Source organism: Coturnix japonica, chromosome 5 (assembly GCF_054131305.1).
Source record: "Coturnix japonica strain WE chromosome 5, WE-NBRP24, whole genome shotgun sequence".
Taxonomy (NCBI): Eukaryota; Metazoa; Chordata; class Aves; order Galliformes; family Phasianidae; genus Coturnix; species Coturnix japonica.
The window spans coordinates 22,182,649-22,201,258 of NC_140667.1; the positions used below are offsets into that span (position 1 = coordinate 22,182,649).

The 18,610-nt window shown below is 42.6% G+C and overlaps 1 protein-coding gene across 12 annotated transcripts in view; it reads left to right on the forward strand.

Moving 5' to 3' along the window:
- Positions 1-18,610, forward strand: part of TSPAN18 (tetraspanin 18) — a 110,670-nt gene that overhangs the window by 87,992 nt on the left and 4,068 nt on the right. For all 12 annotated transcript variants that reach the window (XM_085548688.1, XM_085548685.1, XM_085548687.1 and 9 more), the window contains 6 exons: positions 3,094-3,185; positions 3,958-4,152; positions 8,892-8,966; positions 14,288-14,386; positions 15,501-15,680; positions 18,023-18,106. In XM_085548688.1, coding sequence (XP_085404814.1) covers positions 3,123-3,185; positions 3,958-4,152; positions 8,892-8,966; positions 14,288-14,386; positions 15,501-15,680; positions 18,023-18,106 — 696 coding nt within the window. In that variant the 5' untranslated portion in view covers positions 3,094-3,122. The remainder of the gene's footprint in view (positions 1-3,093; positions 3,186-3,957; positions 4,153-8,891; positions 8,967-14,287; positions 14,387-15,500; positions 15,681-18,022; positions 18,107-18,610) is intronic.

Below are 18,610 nucleotides of genomic sequence, written 5' to 3' on the forward strand. Positions count from 1 at the left end.
GGGAGAGAAGATATTTTTAAAGGGTAGATCAAGATGTATGCGTTCAGATTTTATCTCACTTGCAACGGTGTGCTGCAGGAGTAACAAAAAATTTTACTTCTTGTGTGTGTGGCTGAGAAGTGGGAGGAAATGCATCTCTTGGGTCAGGATTGTCCTTTTGTGTCAGTTATTTTCTTTCAGCCTGTGATTAGTGACTTCATGTAATGTGGTTTAATAATTACATTAGTTGTAAGGAATAATATTTGCATTTTGCTTGAGTTTGAGTTTGTTTGTAAATAACATTAGTTATAGACTATTTCAAGTCTAAAGCACTAAGCATATGTGAACTAGGTGGTAATATATTTCAGATTTGTTGGAGTGCTTCCACTCTGACTTGAAATGGTTTTAAGTCCTATGTAAGAAACCAGATCATGCTCTTGGTTAATGTCCCCTGTCACCCAGATGGTGAACATTCATGTGCTGTTTGTGGATACGTGTGCCCAGAATAAATTGGAAGGGGTGCATCATGCTGCTCTGTGCAGGTGCCCCCAGGCTGTAGGTATTAAGACAGTTGCTCAAGGTTGTATTTATTTGTTGCTCTGCTGTGTGAAGCCTGGTAGTTTTAGAAAGTACAAATCTGAGCCCAGAAACAGCACTGGTAAAAATTTATGACTCAGATGAACAAGGGAGCCCAAAGCCAAATGTGTATTTGTTTCTAGTGCTCCCATATGACTGTGGCTGCATGGCCATGCTGGCTCTGGCACACATCTTTTCAAGACCTGATTGCTCAACAGGTTTAGTTTCCTTTCCTAACTCATACCTAGAAAACGTTTTTACATACCCAGTATGAAAAGGAGCAACACAAGAAATGGTAGCTTGTGTTTGAAAAGACACATGAGTAGAAGCTGTTCCAAGGGAGCTCGTCTTGCAGAGGAAGCAGACCCAGACATGGATAGTGAATCAAGGCAGGAGTGTGTTTTATCAACTCTGCCAAGTGTCACGACAGGGTTAGACTCAGGAGTTGCTGTTTTCTAATGTGGGTGCCTTTGCAGTGAGGTGAGTGTGCATGACACAAAATGACATGATACAGTTGAATTAGTTTCCTGTTTATCTTGTCTGTTCGTTTTTTGCCTAGGACAACTATGATATTTATCATGTGTGGGCATTCAAGGCAGCAGGCCTTAGAAGTTTCTCTGATAATTTTCAGGCTGTGGCTGATAGAATGTGATTTAGCCATCTTTGTTTTGCTGGAGCATAATCTTTGTGTGATGATGGGAACACCTGAGTGACACTAATTCTGGGGATCTTGAAGTATCAGTATCTTACAAATCTATTTTTTCATAGCCTCTTTGCCGTAGTGTCCACATTCATGAGCCTGTGGAACTGGAGGCTTACCTTTTCCATGAAACTGAGAAATTCCCTCCTTTCCTCCTGACCCTTCTATGTCGCAAGATCTCCTCTTTCTAAAAGATTTACAGATATGGCTTTAATGCCACAGGAAGATGTGGGCACCTCCTCCAGGCCCAAGTAAGAGCTCTGTATCCCACTCTGTCTCCTGTATTCACAGCTGGGCTCCGAGTCTCTCTGGGTAGAACAGTTGAATATAGGAAGTATAAGGAAACAAATGTTGAAGAGGAAAATACTGCCTTTGTTCTCAGGTTCCAATTCCAATTGGTGTTCTTCTAGAAATAAGGTGGACTGTAGAACTGGCTTTTTGGATGCACTTGAGGATTCCTCTCACAAAGGGGCTCCCCAGGCAGCCCCAGGCCAGCAAAGGCACATTGCAATGCTGTCCCAGGCAAGCACTGGTGCTGCAGAGGAGCAGTTACACATATGCTTTATAGTCTACACCAGTTTCTACATCACACTGTACATATCTCTATCTGTTTTGCCACTGGGAAGGAACTGTGTTGATTTTTAAACCAAGTCAAAGAAGTCAAGCAAACACACACAATGTGAATCTGACTGTTTACCCCAGCATCCTCTTGCTGGGAGCACTGCCTGCCTCGGGGTTTTCTCAGCCTGCTGGTTAAAGCAGAGCAGTTTCCATGGCCATAGAGGGAATGACAGCATTCCAAAGTTTCTGTGGCTTAACAATAACAATGAAGGAGTGAAGAAAATAGTTTTATTTCTGGTCTGGTGAAAACCTCGTGTAATTTCTGTTTGTTTTTTTCTTTTTTTCATTTCATTTGGAGTGTAGTGTGCTTTGCTAGCAGCATATAATCGAATGCATGTCTATTTGGGAATGACATTCACTGTAGTGTAAGGGGAGGAGATGGGCTAAGAAGCACATGAGCTTTGGGAGGGCTTCTCTAGAGAGCTTAACAAAATTGTGCTTCTGTTTGCATATCCATGCTTCCTTTTGTACAAGGTGCAGTGACCTCATTAGCTTCAGTTTCAGTGAAAATTTTACTATTTTATGTATTCATCTGTCCCTGTAAGGTGATGGGTGGAGAAATTACTTATTGGAAGGTGCAGCCACTTCATTAAACAGCAAGCTTTTGGGGACAGGAACTTTCATCCATTGCATCTTCATCTGGTCAAACTTTCTAGCTGCTCTTTCAATACAAAAACTAAATGGACATCTTTTTCCTGTGATTAAAAGCTTACCATGTTTTATCCACAGGCTCTGCCTGCAAAAGTCTTGTGCAGGATGGAGTCTGAATAACAGGACTTCAGCAGCCCACTAATGTGTCACATTGCATGACAAGCAGGTGGCGTGCCCCCGCATGTGAAACTGAGGATGGCCTCCTCAAGCCCTCTCTCATTCACATACCGCAGTCAATCTCAATGTCTTGGTGTTTCCCTGAAAATATTCTTGTTCACATGGCTTCATTCTGTAGGGGAGGCTTGTATGGACCCTGCAAGCAATACTGAAGCTTTCTTTCAACCTTTCTCTTTCCATTTGCATTCCCCTCTACACCTGGAAGAATGCAAAGGGAATTAGCAGTGATCATTATCTCTTATTAGCCTGTGCTATGGTACTCTGTTCAGGAGAAAAATGAGCCCTTCTGTATAATGAACTCCACAGGGTCTGGAGGGAATAGAAATGGAAATAGGTCTGTGTCATTCAAATAAAATTGAGTGTGCTAAAATAGTGTTGGTGTTTTGCAGGAAGAGTTGGATCAAGCAGCCTGAAGATCATGGAGGGAGACTGTCTCAGCTGCATGAAGTACCTGATGTTTCTCTTCAATTTTTTTATATTTGTAAGTATTTGGAATCTCCTTTCTCTCTTGATTCCTTCTGTTTTCGGCAGAACCTAGAATAGACTGTAATTCAGTAAAGTTGCCACAAAAGATCCCCTCAGCTTTGCACTGGCATTCACCAAGGATATTAATTTATGGCGTCTGAAGGTGCTAAGACGTTCAGTAAAGCTGCGTGGTGGTCACTGCTGTCTGCATTAAGGTTGTCCTTGGCAGGGAATACAAAGAAGGAAAGCCATAACCTGTATTCGTGGCCTGTTTTTGAATAGTGGAAGAAATTGTTTTCTAGTCCTGGGTGCCTCGCTGATGTTTTCACTAGCAGAGATTTTCCTACCACATTCCTGGTGACCCGTGTTGCTCTTGTCTTTACTGGGAAGGGTGAAAACACCCAGCCACCCAGCCCCAAGTGGGGCAAGGTGCCCTTCTGTGGTGGAGAGGGTTCTCCTGTGCCTCTTCACTGGTCTCTCCCCTGCAAATGTGACGGTGACTCAAGACTCAGTCTTTCAGCATTTGGCAGGGAATCAACAGTTAGTAGAGCAAAGTATTAAGAAAGAAAAGATACTTCTGCTGCAGTTGTTTCACTGAGTGAACAAGAAGCACTGAGAGCATCATGTCAGCAGTCACCTGCTCAGCAGTGAATGTTTGCCACAGAAACAGATTCTCCAGAACACCTTTGATCAAAAGATGCTGATGAAACCAACGTTCCCGCAACAGCTGTTAATGTTGACCTGTCTCCTTCTTTCCTCCCCCCTCTCCTCTCTTTGTGCTGTGACAGCTGGGAGGAGCATGCCTGCTAGGAGTTGGGATCTGGGTCATCGTGGATCCAACAGGTTTTCGAGAGATCGTGGCTGCCAACCCTCTGCTCTTCACAGGAGCATACATCATGCTGGCTATGGGAGCAATGCTCTTTCTGCTGGGTTTCCTTGGCTGCTGTGGTGCCATCCGTGAGAACAAATGCCTCCTACTTTTCGTAAGTGTCCTTGCACTTGATGAGCCTTTTAGTGCTTCCCAAGAATGGGGGTGACTCTTAAGCTAGATAGGTGATGCTGTGAATAGTACATGAATGGGTGTCCATTTTTTCAGTCATCGTTTCCTTAGATATTAAGTAGGCTTAGAGCACTTTTATGCACAGCTGGAGATACAGAGAATTTGCTTCCTTCCTGCACGAGGCTTGAGTCCTGTGAGTCTGAATCTGGGGCTGTATTTTGACTCTGTCATGCTTTGTCTCAAAAGCATAGAAAGTGATCAAAAACTGGATACTTTTGGCCATCCAAAACCATTAGCTCCACCTGTAGATTCATTTCTTACTGGTTCACAACAGAGCAGAGAGAACATACAGAGTGAAGCATCTATGTAAAGACGCCCCACAGCAAAAATGCCCAGCTCTGAACTTGGATGATGGCCTTGCATTGCAGCTATCAATAGGTAGTTGGTCCTTTATGCAACCTAATGTGCTGCTGAAATGAACCAAGTTTGTTCTTTTCAGGCAATTTTCCACCTAAAGAGTTAAATTTCATCCCTTCTGGTCATCAGGTAATACTTAAATAAAGGTTTTTTTTGACCTCTACCCTAGGTTCCTATACTGCAGGGTTTCCAATCATTATCTGTTTGCACAAGACACTGTCGATTGTGTGTTAAAATACAAAACTCAGTAGTTTTATTTTATTTTTATTTGGTCAATTGTGGCCTTTTGTTTCTTGCTCAGTATCTGCTGGTTTGATTTTATTTATTTTTGTTTAAATGTTGATCTTACACTGTTCTGTTATGATTCTGTCTTACACAGCTGCTTCACATTGAAAAAGAGGCTTGTGTCTTAACAGAACAGGAAAGTCCACTTATTTAAAAACAAAGCTATTTTTAACTAGAGTTCAGCCTGGCTCCACTGAGTTGAATTCTCTCCAGCACTTGGCCTGCCCACCCCTTGACTTTATAACCTACATGTGAGAGCCTCCCTCTGGAAGCTTTTGTGGGTAGGATCACAAATGAATCATCTCAGAAGTAAATCAGAAAGCTCAATATATCACCTGTGAAGTCAGGGAAATCTGCCCAGAGGAGCCTCACATAATGTGCAGAATCAGGCCCAATGAGCCTGAGTTTACTCCAAAGCCTGACTTAACTAGATTAAGAAACTAAAGGTTACATTTGATGAGAAGTATTGATTGCAAGTGAATGACAGAGAGATTTTGAGTTTGGGTGACGTAAGCAGCATACAGGTAGAGGACATGGCTGGAAGGAGGAACTTCTGTGCTGTAGTTTCCTGACATAGCATCAATGAGGCCAATGGTTGTTTGAATATTCTTCCCTGTGTTTTATTTATCCTCCAGTGCACTCAAATTTGTGGTTATTATTTCTGACTCAGAGAAATCATTCTGAGCCCTGCTGCTTTATTTTTGGTATTATTTTATTTTATACTTGGAATGTGAGACTTAAATGGGCTGGAGGTAATGCCTGGAACTAGCAGGAACTCAGAAAGTAATCACTGGATGAGAAATTAGCATTCCAGCTTCTGACGTCAAGGTCAGCTCTCGTAACCTGCCATCTGATGTCCAATAGCAGCAAAGCACTTGCATAGTGATTTATGTTGATACCTCACTTGGCATTGTGTGAATTTCTGCTTCTGGGGAGGCCAGACTAGCTGATCTTAAAGTGCACAAAAGATCTGTGAAACCAGAAGTCTGATGGGAGTGTTTTAGACATAGAAAGGGCAAACCATTCATGAGCGTATGCCAGTGAGACTGGGAGCACGCTTGTAGAACTGAGAGTGTTGGGCTTTAGAGGTGGTACTTAGGGAGAAGTTGCCTGATCAAATCAAATCCTCTTACAAAGTTGTTAAACAATTGATGAGCCAGGGCTGCTTGTGTGAGATTTCACAGTGATGCATAATGTATATGTGAAGCTTTCAGTTCAAATGTAAATAAAGGGTAGAAGGGACAAGACAGATGCACACATACATGTTCTCTAGGTTCTGTGTTTACAATGACTTTTATTTTACATTAAGCTGCTTCTCTTTTGGAAAAAAAACCAAAAAACAACCCAATGCCAATAACCCACACTTATGCACAAAACAAAATGTGTGCAAATGTATTTGTTTTGCTGCAGGAGACTGAATTCAGGTTTGCATAAAGAAGTCTGCATTAGCTTGATTTGTCCCGTTTTGCATTCTTGTAATGCAGATACAGTAGACCCTACAATTTTCCAACATGAAAGCACAAGTCCTTTGGGTTTAAAGGCAATGATTGCTCTTTCTGCAACAACCAAAGCTGGAACAAGTAGGCATGTTGTGGGAAGGAATTGTGAAACATTTATTTGTGAAAGCTTCTGACAAATGTGGAGCTGTCACCAAGAGGTGAGGTAGGATTTTTGACCACAACAGGAGACCCTACCTCTAAGGATGATATTCAGACTTGCACCTTGGATAATTGGGGTGCCTTTACTTAAGGGCCCAGCTGCATTGACCAGTTGGCTGTCCAGTGTGCTCGTATTTCAGTAATTGCTTACTTTAATTCTGTGAGACAAAACATAAAAAGTAGATGTTGTGTTGCCTTAAAATGCAGAATGAGAGCAAGTTCTAAAACACGGATCATCCATCCCCTTTTTTTTTTTTTTTTTTTTTTTCCTCATCACCTTCAATAGCTGCTTCTGTGTTTTCTATGGTAACTGTTTCAAATCTGTAATGCACAGTGTAAGTGTAAATCAGTTTGAGAATGATAATGAACCTTATCAGAGGTAATCTGGGGATGGTTGCTCATACTTCTGCACAGACCTGTGCCGGAGCTCATATGAACTGTATCTCCCAGTAATCAGTAAATGAAATGCAATTAGCTAGGTGATGAGATTAATCACTTGATCACCACCTTAGACCTCTTAGTGGCTATGCTGAGATCCCTTGATGGATGATGATGTGGATTTGCAAGTATGGTTCATCCTCATCACTTGTTCTTTGCCCTCCTGTGGTGAAATTAAAAACAAAATAGTCTCTGAGCAGGAAAAATAGGAGCTGCGTATAAAAGTCTAGCAGTAAGAATAAATTATAGAATTAACTAGTTCAGCAAGTCGAGCAATGTTATTCTGTTAGGAGCCCCTCTCCATGTGACTTGCCTTGTTTGTCATTTGAGCCTGGGATCCTTTTCTTTTGTTTCCATTGCAGAGGCAGAAAGACAAAGGGGGCAGGTTAGTGCATGCACTTTTCCAGTTGGGAAAGATCACTTGCAGCTCTGGTAATTGACACCAAAAGAACATTTTCCCATTCCAATTAGGTAGTCTGAATTTACTCTCCATTACCAAAATACACGGTGCATGGCATTCCATACGTCGTTTATAAATCATTGCTTGGGGATCTTAAATAGCACTTCTGGCCCCATCTGCCTTCCTTCTGTTTCAGAAAGACCCTCGATAGCCTTTTCATGCAGAAAAAAAAAGAAAAATAAATAAATCAAGATCTCTTTTGTGTTTATTTCTGCTTGTTGTTTCAACCACTTGCACCATTTGTTTGTTACCTTCCATATGAAGCAGTCTTACTGGGTTCGCTATACATGTGGTATGAAAACCCAAAGTCATTTCCAAACTGCCACTCAGCCTGGTAAAATCATCTTAGCCTGTGGTCTAAATCTTGGAATCCTTATGTTTCTCAATTGATAATGTCTTTGTATGAACATAGTATCCTAAAAAATGCCCATTCTGAAGAACTGTAAGTCAGAACTCAGTGTTTTGTCTCCAGATGTGAGAATTAGAAATGCCATTTCAGGAGAACTTGTGAGCCTTACCACTTTCTGCTCTGTTCCCCTCAGTGTTCCTCAGCATCAACAACTGCTGTTTGAAAGATGCTAAAGAACATATCCTTGCCTGTTTCTTCTAGTGTTTGTTATGGACTGGAGTGAGGCATCAGTGTAACTTAGGATCAGTCCTAAAGATAGTCTGAAATGTGAGCCCTCTCTTCTTTCCTTCCCTGGAAGGTTTGTTCCCTTCAACACCATTTTCTTCTCCAAAATGTACCTCACATTGTGGACTGGCTTTCTGTGCTGCCTTTGTACCCCTGCATTTGGCTGCAGTTTCTCAGTGTAGGGGAACCATATCAGCATGTAGTTATATTGTTTCATAGCAGCTGAATAACTAATGTACCCAGTGCAACCCCTTTGTGTGGAGGGGGATGCTATTAACAAAGGCTAATTCTGTCCTGAGATAAACTCTATTAAATTCCAGTTTTGGTCACAGGTGTAAGTATTTCAGTGTATGTCCCACTACCTTCTTCCAAACACAAAATGAGCAGTGATTATATTACAGTGAAGATTATTATGATTAGCAATATACGTATGTATATGTATACATGTTGTGGGTTACTTACATCATTTCCACTCACTGTGTCAAGACAGTTCAACCCTATATGAGCATCTACACAATCATATAACATTTTCCACCAAAACAGGCTTTACTGTTTTAACCTGGTGCAGATTCATCAGGGGATGCTAATGGCTCTGTAGTGCCGTCTGCTTCATCCATTGGAACATGGCAGAACATGCTATGAGTTCCCATGTCCTGTGCCATGATCAGCAGATGGCTGTAACTGCCCCAGGTTATAGTGCCATTGATTTTTTTCATTATTTTTTCCATCTCTTTGGTAAAACTTGTGAAAGCTTGTGTTCCTTCTGCCTATTGTACTCTCCTAATGAAATGTCTCTGTTTCCCCCCCCCCCTGTATTTTCTCTCTTCTAGTTCTTCATGTTCATTTTGTTAATCTTCCTGGCGGAGCTTTCAGCTGCAATCCTGGCTTTTATCTTCAGAGAAAATGTAAGTAACCTGTGGTGGGCAGACTGAGCCCCAGTGGGATTGTACCCAACTGGAGCATGGTATTAGTGCTTGCTTCATTGTACTATAACTATTTCAAATACCAACAAACCTGCTTCCATACTACCTTAGGTCTGCAGAACTGCCAGCAAGCCAGTGAATGCTAGCTGGACTGGCATGTACAAGGTGGATGTTTTATGTACTAAGGATATAAACATCGTGGGACTACTTAAATTCTGAAGATTTTAGTCTTCTTAATTCTTTCACAGCCATACCAGCTGCACATTCCATCAGGGAAAAGTTTTGCAATAATGTCGCACTACGGTTAAAAGCAACTGTTTTCTTTTTGCAATATAGCATGTGTTTAGTATTAATATTAATAGTGAAACCTCCTGTTTCCCCAGCAGAACCAATGCTTCCTCTGTCTGCAGTGCAAAACCTCTCTTGTGCATTGTCTGCAATATTTCTTCTTGAATTTTCATGTTCTAATAGTTGCCAGATTCCTTTCAATTCTGCCTGCAAGATATGCCTCCCCAAATGCTCTGACTGAGTCTCCCTGGCCCTTCTGAAGTCCTGTTGGGATTCTTTTTCATGTAGACTTGCTCACAAATTTCTAGTCTTACTCTGCACAGCTTCATATGATGTAGCCTTTTTCTACACTGCTTCTGAGCATATATTATTAAATGCCCGTTATCCCTCTCCTGCATTAGCAGTAAGCTTGGTCTCATGTTTCTCAGACCTGCAGGAGTTTGTGGCTTTTGGCCAAACACAGGACAACATGCACACAAAGAGGAGGTGGGCTGAACAAGGCCCATCCTTCTCAAGGCAGTCCGCTTCTGAAATGTGCCTCTGAGTGATGGCTGTGAGAGAGCATCAGCTAGCAGCAGTGGTCACTGGTGATTGTTAGTTGTTATTTTGTTTGTTTGGTGTCTGCCAGTAGTTATAGAACTTTCAGCACTTTACCCATATTGATCATCATAGAAATGTAGTGTGAGCAGAGGAGTACTTTGTAAAATGATGGTAACGGTTTTCATTTTCCTGAGGCAGTATATACCTGTAGTTTTATTCATATAAAGAGATTTTGATAAGCAAAGAATTAAGTCTTATGGAGCTCACAGTGAAATGGCTGTATGGTGAGATGGTCTGGGAGGAGGTGGCAGGAGGAAGTAGTTTTCCTCTTTTTATCCTCTCTCCCTTCCCCCCCTTTTTTATTCCCTTCTACTTTTCCCCCCTTTTTGTTCCCAAAAGTCAGTGGTCTTTTTCAGATTTGAAGAGCTGGGAAAGAGCAGCACTTGGTGCACAGTGTAGGAACTCCATTACAGCTCAGGCTTTGAGGTTGTGCCTTTGTGGGAGTAGCTACAGCTCTGTAAGTAGATTTCAGCACGGGAGGTCTGGTGTGCTTTGGTCATTACAGCTCTGCTGTTAGGAGGTTTTAGAGGATTCCTGTGGTACAGCACAAGCAGCAGACCGCACACATTGAAGGCTTTGTGTACAGCCCTGCCCTGCAGACCCAGGTACAGTGTTTGTGGAGGAGATATAAGCAATCCCAGCAAATGGCATGTGGGGAACTTAGAACAGGCATGAGAAACAGGACAGGAACAATGCCTCCTGTATGTGGAGTGGCTGTGCCTTCTTCCCTCAGCCTCAAAAATCCTGGAAAGCCTTGTGATCTTCCATTACCATGGTGGCTGTGGGGTATGTGATGATGTGATTCTCACAGATAAGGTCACGGTGGTTATTCCAGACTTCTGTGACATCTGGTGATGTTTTGTGAGTCAAAACCTGTAGGAAAATGAACTATTTTATCTTTCCTGAGCTTGTCTCTTTGTTTGAATCACCAGCTTCCCACCCTGTCAGAATGAGTGACAGGAAAGGCAAAAAAGGGAGAAATGAAGGACGTCAGAATCCCAGCAGTTGGAGATGGCTCTACTTAGACATTAAACCCAGTCTGAAAATCCTTGCTGTTTGTCTTCTCTTGAAGGTTTTTTCTGAACAAAGTCTTGCTTTGCCGTTACTGTGTATTTTGGTGGCAGCTCCTCTGGCTTGATAACTACTAAGAACTAACATTGCTGTCATTGCTGAGTTGGTGTGAGGCTAGAAGACTGGACAGAATGTCTGTGGGGTCAGGGGTTTGAATTTTCCATCTCTCTGTGACCACGGAAGATCAGGATCCTATGTGCTTTTCTCTTCCCCACAGAACAAGTTATTTTCAAAGCTTGCAGTAAGTGCGCATTTAGGCAACCTACATTTTCTGTAGAGCTGCTGGATGCTTTCTCACTGTGGTCACTGCACTAGTCCCTATGGCTGTGGCCACACTGGGTGTATAAAGGGAGACAAAAGACAGAGATACTGTCTGTTTGCTTTCCAGATGATGTTTGGTGTAGCCTTCTCTTGTGTAATTTTAAATGCGAACTATCTCCCCAACACTCAGAAGAGTTTAATTATTGATAGCTGTGGGAGTGAGAGAAATTAAGACGCAGAAGGGAGGAAAGGAATGTTTTCTGCAGAGATTGGTGAGATGAAGAGTCTGTGAAGCACAGCGTGGTAGTGAGGTGAGTGAAAGTGATGTTAGCAGTGATGAGCTAATATGCCACGCAAGGCCTCTGGGACTCCCACGTTATTACTTTAAAGCAATCTCTGAAGAGGAAGACTGCGGTTAATCAAATGTGGGAGTACCAGAGTTTCTCTTCCTTTATAAAGGAGATTTGGGGCAGCAGAGAACCCTGTTTTTCAGTAACGCTGGTTATCTCACTCTCCATAAATAATGTGAACAACAATGAGAAGCATCGCTTTAGAGTCCATGGAAGAAAGAATTGACTTGTATTCAGGATTTGCTCTCCATGTGCCCTGCAGTGTTTTGGATGGGAAGAGCCATGGAGGGTGCTGGACTCTTTTTCAGGCATTCTGTGTGATAGAGCTAATGACTACACCTAAACTCTGTGTGGCTGAGGTTCATTCTCTTCAAAGAGAGTTTGTGCTTGAATGACTGTGTCCTTCTGAGAGATCTGATGAATTGCCTTAGCAAGCAAGAAAGCACAGGATGATAGGGGTGGGTGAGTCCAGTGGCGGGGCTCTGAACAGTCAGGATGTTTGCATTTTCATCTTCAGTTTTGACACTTGAAAGATGAGTTGCTTTGGTTTCTGATAGCTCTGTTTCCTCAGACGTGAGGGAAAAGTAAAGAAAGTGCACAGTCTGTTCTTATGTTGACCTGTGTAAGGTCTGTCTTACTGACTGCTGTCCTACTTTGTCAGCAGCTTACCTTTACTGACTGATTCTTAACCTTTTTTTCTGAACTTCACATACTCAGGACAGACGATTTAGGAGCAGCAAAATGGAATCAGTTATTTCCCTGGCAGACATACTTTTCCAGAGCTAGGCTTTGTTTTGGGCCAAGTCTCGTAAAAATCGCACACAAACTCTGAACAATTTCCTCTGGGATTGCTGCTGTCAAAATAAAGGTTTCACTTTATATTTAAATGACTCTTTTGTTTTAGACCCAGCCAAAGGCAGCCGGCTGGGATTATTACCAACTGTAATATCAGTTTCAAAGCCTGCGCTTCAGGAACAGACAATCATCAGACAAAATGTGTTGCTGTCTCTGCAGGAGAGGATGCTGGGTGGGTGAAGTATGCACTGAGAGGGAAGGAAAGGGGAAGACCAAGGACATGTTTCAGCATCTTCAAACCCAGGGCACCAGACTCCCAAAGGAAAATGCCGGTCCTTCAGTCTTTTCTGATTCTCTTGTATTTTAATGTTCAAAAGCAAAAAAATAAAAAAGAGTTAAAGATCTGTCTCATAAAAGTGATTTAGGAGCTTAGCAGCCCATCTAGTTAAAAAGTAATATGCCATTCAAGTCTTTGTTACAGAGTTCTACCCAGTATTGATGAAGTCATTAAATTTTGCCTTAGTTTGTATCTGCAAAAGAGAAATCAATGTGAAGTGGTATTCTTACTCCTTTAAAGAATCACAGCGGTCTTCTTGGCTTTCTTTAAGGTCTGTGGTGTAGTTATAAAGGAAATGGTCAAGTCTGTGCTTGTGCTTTCATGCCCACCCATACATCTCATACATATGTGTATGCATTTCACATTGTGTATCAAGAACTTGAAACTTGTAGCAGTTTGTGTTAGTGTATATGCAATGCTGTGTGAACAACAGGAGAAAAAAAGGCTCTTCTTCAGGCAGCTTATTTCCCAGCCCAGCAAATATGTAACACAAGGGTAATGCTGTATCCAGCAGAGTCCAACCCCTTTCACTGAGGCTTTGTGCTGATGTAGAGGTTGTGCCTGTGTGGGTCACAAATCAGAAGGTATTTTAGACACGGGACCACACAAGTCAAGGCCTGCTGGGAACACAGAGAGGGTGATGCCTTGAAGTCTTCATCCTGAAATGATAGAGGGGGCACAAGGTTGAATCAAAGTACTCAATTTAGCAGGACTTTTAAGTTTGCATAGTTACTGGTCCTCTAGAGAGTGGTCCATGTAAATGTAATTTCAAGGTGTCTGACTGTTTCAGGAGTCTCTGAGCAGAAATGTTGGTTTGTTTTTTCTATTTGACTATAAATGTAAGCAGGAGTAAATTAAATTCCATTCATTTTTATCATTGACCTTAGGAAAAAAAGGAAGTTTAAATTATCTAAACATTGGAAATATAAGAGGATTTTTTTCTTCATGTGTGAATGAGTTTAGGTACTCCAAAGCATTGTCAGGGAAACAATCTCTTTTCTGATTTGTGAGTTGACTTGAACATTTATCATTCCATGTGTTTCAATTCCTTTTCTTTCCCAGGAATTTTAGTATTTGGGCTTCATTCTGTTTTCTCACACGTGGAAGTATATTCAGAATTCCCCTGACATTAGTTGGAAGTTAACTGGTTTGAAATGAAGGTGAGGGGTAAATCATGTCTTGATACTTCAGGAAGTATTGTAAGTTAAGCTACCATTTGGACTTGGATTTGAAGATCTTTCTAAAATCTATTTTAGTTGTTTCAATTTATGAAACACTTTCAAATACTCAATATTAAAAACAAATAAGCAAACAAAACCCACCAACCTTTAAATGTACACATTAGCTGGCAAATATAGATACAATTCACTCCCTGATATTTAATGAGCAGTTTTGAACAAGTTCCATACACCCTGGGCATAGTAATGGTTCAGCCAGTGGCTTTTCCCATGTCTCTGTTCTGATGTCTGCAACAAAGAACAAAACCAAACCAATCAAACCAACCAACACCCATCATTCACAATGGGGAGACTTGAGAAGTGCTTGAAAGAGAGATGTTGGCAGTAACCTTTTACGTTCCCACTTGTCTCTGTGTTTTCCAGCTGACAAGGGAGTTTTTCACCAAGGAGCTGAAGAAGCATTATGTGAGGAACAATGACACAGATGTCTTCTCCTCCACTTGGAATTCTGTTATGATCACAGTAAGTCGGGCCATGCCAGTCCCATGCTACTGGTGGTCAACTGCAATCCATGCTATGCTCAGCCAATACCTCCTGGCTCCTCCTGGCAGTGGTGGGAGGGAGGCAACCGTTCATTGGCAGCTAGATTTTTCCTGCAACAAGCTCCTCCTGGTGCTGAGAATAACACTCACAGTGACTGTCACCCACTGTGGTTTGCCAAAGTCCAAGGACTTTGCTGACTGACTGTGCCCAACTCTAGAACTGGATACAGAAAGCTCTGCAGCTGCCTGTGACAAATAGGCCAGAATCTCCACATATTTACCCTAGATACATCACCTTTGGGACTAATTCAAACCAATCTCCAGCCAACAGCAGCCAGAACAGGTGCTAATTAATAGCTTCTTATTAACTCCTGTGAAATGAGATTGTAAGTGACAAACGAGGACTGCCTGCTGCAAAAAGTTGTGTGTGCTTGTGTTTGTATGTTCATGTGAACTTTGTGCCTGGCATAGCCCATGTCGTAGCTATTCAGAAACGAGGAGTAGGATGTCAGATTCTGCAGACAAAAAGTCATTTTTAATCTTAAAAGAAAAAGATGACTGCTGCCCTTCATGCTGATTCAGGACTTCAATAAAGACATTTCCTTTTGGTGACTGAAAGGAGACAGAGTATGACTTGAATCCTTAAAAAGAACCTGACTTGAATCCTAAAAAGAGAGTATTCTTGGATCACCTAGCAGTGACTTTGAGCAGCAGCAGTCCTGGCCATTAGCTCTGGGGAGAATGAGCACTCAGGAGCCTGGTTTGCACTGCTGGCTCTTTTACAGACTTGCTGGGTGATCTCAGGCGAGTCATTCTGGATGCACTCCAAAGTCCTGTGTAGTTCATGGCAATATTCCCTATGGTACGTTAGAGTCTACTGTGTAACAGGGGAGCAGTGGGACTGTATAAGAAGGGGCTTTGATAAAACAGAAGCTCCAAGGTATAAGTGCAATCAGCTTCCTTAGAAACAACAGTTGTTTTGTCTCTGCTTTGACTAAAGCTTTGATCCCTGCAAAAAAAATAGATCTTTGGAAGATTATTGCTATCTCCTTTGAGGCCAAAGTGTAAACTCTGTCTTCCTTTCTTCTCTCCAGTTTGCCTGCTGTGGAGTGAATGGACCAGAAGATTTTGAAGCTGTCCCTCTACTTCCACACTTGCCTTTGGAAGAGACCACACCAGAGGCTTGTTGCCAGCGAAAGCTGCAGAGCCGGGAAGGGATGTTTGTTAACAGGGAAGCCTGCCTCCTAGGCATTGAGAGATTTCAGAACCGGCAGGTAAGGGCAGCCAGATGGCTGGAGAAAGGGTTCCCCTGCAGGGATGGCTGTGGTAGCTGTGGGTTACCTACCTGTGAAGGTGGCAGGTTGTGCCATTCTGACTGTAGCTGGGGTTGTAACTGCACTTACACTATTAACAAATTTTAAAGTCATGGATATTAGATCCTATAAATCCCCTTTTGTTGTGTGTACTGCTAAGTCCATGCTGTGCTTTATCAGCAGAAATAGAGATATTTTCCCAGGGGTTTAAGAGGTGGAATAGACGTTTATGTCAAGTTTTACTGTGGCTTTGAAGGTTAGTATTGTCTATCACAAGTTAGCTGACAAGCCATTGCAGGTCAGTGAAGATGGGATAGAATTTGCTTTTACTGGCTGCTATCGGAGCTCCACTTCACAAAGGCTCCTCATCAACGTTATATTTGACCAAGAGATTGAGGGTTGAACAGACACAGAAGACTGTGCCTATTTCCCATGAAAGAGATGTGTTGGAAATCTGTGTTTTTCTGCCCTTTCACTGATTAGAGTGAAAAGAGGGCATTTCTTTGGGCAAGTCTCTCAGCTTGGCAATTCTCTATACGAGACTGAAAAAGCAATTCAGAGTAAATTCACTGACACTGATACTACTAGCACCCATGTTTCCTTACAATTTCCCCAAGACCTGAAGTTTTAGAAACTTTCTAGCAAAGTTCTTGACTGTGTTCATTGCCACATTAGCAAGCCATCTGAACTCTCTGCTGACTTGTTATGTACAAGCCTTTTCTCTCCATGCTAACTAGCAGTCCTATTTTCAGCACTTAGTAGCAGACTGTGAAAGAGTAAAGGAGTTTGGAAGCAGTGGGTGAACTGTTCCTTGTCTGGCAGCTGGAAACAGTTGGCAGAGGCACGCTGGGTGAAAGATCATAGCAGACAGCGCCATACTGCATCTGCCAGGTCTGATTGCCATGAATTGATGGGGAGCAGCGAGAGAGAAGGAGAGGTGACAAACAGCAGGGAGGGGGAAATAAATGCATTTTGAGAAACAGGGATAAAGCAGATTAAAATTTTTGCTTTCTCTAAGTGGTAAAACTGAGGTCTCCCATTTCCATGGTAAGAGATGTTTTTTCTGTGAGTCTTTGTCCTGCATTGTGGCAGAGGGAGAAATTGTGTGCACAGCAAACATCACCAAGCACCATGAGGCATTTATATAAAATGGGAAAGATGCTCCCAAAGAACTGTCAGCTGTATTCAGGCATTGCTGGAGCAAAGTCAGACCACTGGGAAACCACACTAATGGGGCAGTGCTTGGCACATCTGTGCTCAGTCCTGTTTTTGGCCCCCTGAGCTGAAAGTTGGGTTAAGGCTGGAGTTCCAGCAAGCACCCAGACATCTTGTTGCTGGGTTGGGTTCTTTTTCCTGAAAACTGGGCTGAGAAGACAACAGGAGCAGAACCTCATGATGACAAGAGTGCTGCTGCCCCAGTCATCTTCATTCCCTGGGTTTGTGGCATGAGTGAGTCTGTTCTTTCCTTTGCTTTTCCCTGATTGTTTCACTCCTGGCGAGCAGAGTCTGACATCAGCATGTAGCTGTCATTGCCATCTCTGCATTTCAGATATTTTCTTTTTAGATGAAAACAAAAAAATCAGGTGATTGAAACATAGCAGATAAATGGATGGGACTCCTTGTGTATTTTTAGTGAATGGAATAGGTACGTTTTACATCAGAAAAAATCCAGTCCAGTTTTCTCTTTATATGTGATGCATTGTCAGAAATTTGCTAGTGGGTTGGAATTTTAGGCTGAAAAGTGAGGATTTTAGGGAGAAATGAGGCCAGGATAAGCTGGTGATTTCCTGAGACACCCTGAAAACTTTGCAGTGTCTGCCTTCTGTTAATTGTATAAGTAATAAGAAATTACATTAAAGGTATTGGTAGCTGTGCTGTGTAAATGGAAGGGTTATGGTAGTGCATGGGCCTGAGTTCTCCATGACATTGATTCTCCTATATCCAGAAGATCAGCAGGTGTTCATCCATGTTTGTGTGGAGAGAAGTCTCAAAGAGAAGGTCTCAGTATGTGAAATAGCTGCTGGCTGTGACTGAAATACAAGCAAAGAATCTCCTGCCTTGGCTTTAAATAAATAGTCTGTATCTATGGTCAGACACAGCTGCCTGTCATGTGCCCAGAGGGCCCTTTCCTTTGTGCTTAGCCTCTTCCCTTTGCACAGGGAATGCCTCTCCCCTGCTATTCCTCTCTGTCCTGCAAGAAGTTACAGTTCCTCCTGCTTGCTGAGGGCTTGGGGAGGCTGTGCTGTGAGAGCAACTCCTTGTGCTGCTCAGCTGTGTATTTCACTGTGTTCTATCCCTCCTAGGGCTGCTACACTGTGATCCTGAACTCCTTTGAGACCTACGTGTACCTTGCAGGAGCCCTGGCCATCGGAGTGCTGGCCATTGAGGTACAGTGTGATCATAAAAGCAGTGTTGGTGGATGTCCAGCAGCGAGACGGGAGCTGCTCCAGCAGAGTGCTAGCAGGTTATCCACTTGTGGTTTTAATTGCCTAGAAACAGGCAGGCACTTGGTCCCTTGCAGCAAGAGGCAGGGAAATAACCTCTTGTCTCAAGCCTGCAGTGCCGCCTTGTGTTGGCTCTGGCACAGAGTTTGCAGCTGTGATACTTTGTCTACAGAGGTTTTGGGAACCCCACCATATGCTCCAGAACATGATTCTTATTCCCATTACAGCTGCATCCCAGCAAGCTGACTCCTATGATTAATGTGCTCAAACTCTGCCTTTGCTTTATAAATTTCAGTTTAGAGACTGACATTGTACTGGGCTAGGGGTATCTCCATTATCATCCCACATTAGCTCTTTGGTGGCATTCCAGTGGAACAGATTTCCCCCAGACAGGATGTTAGTCCTGGAGAGACACTGGGTGCTTTCTCCAGTGCCAATATTGTGCAA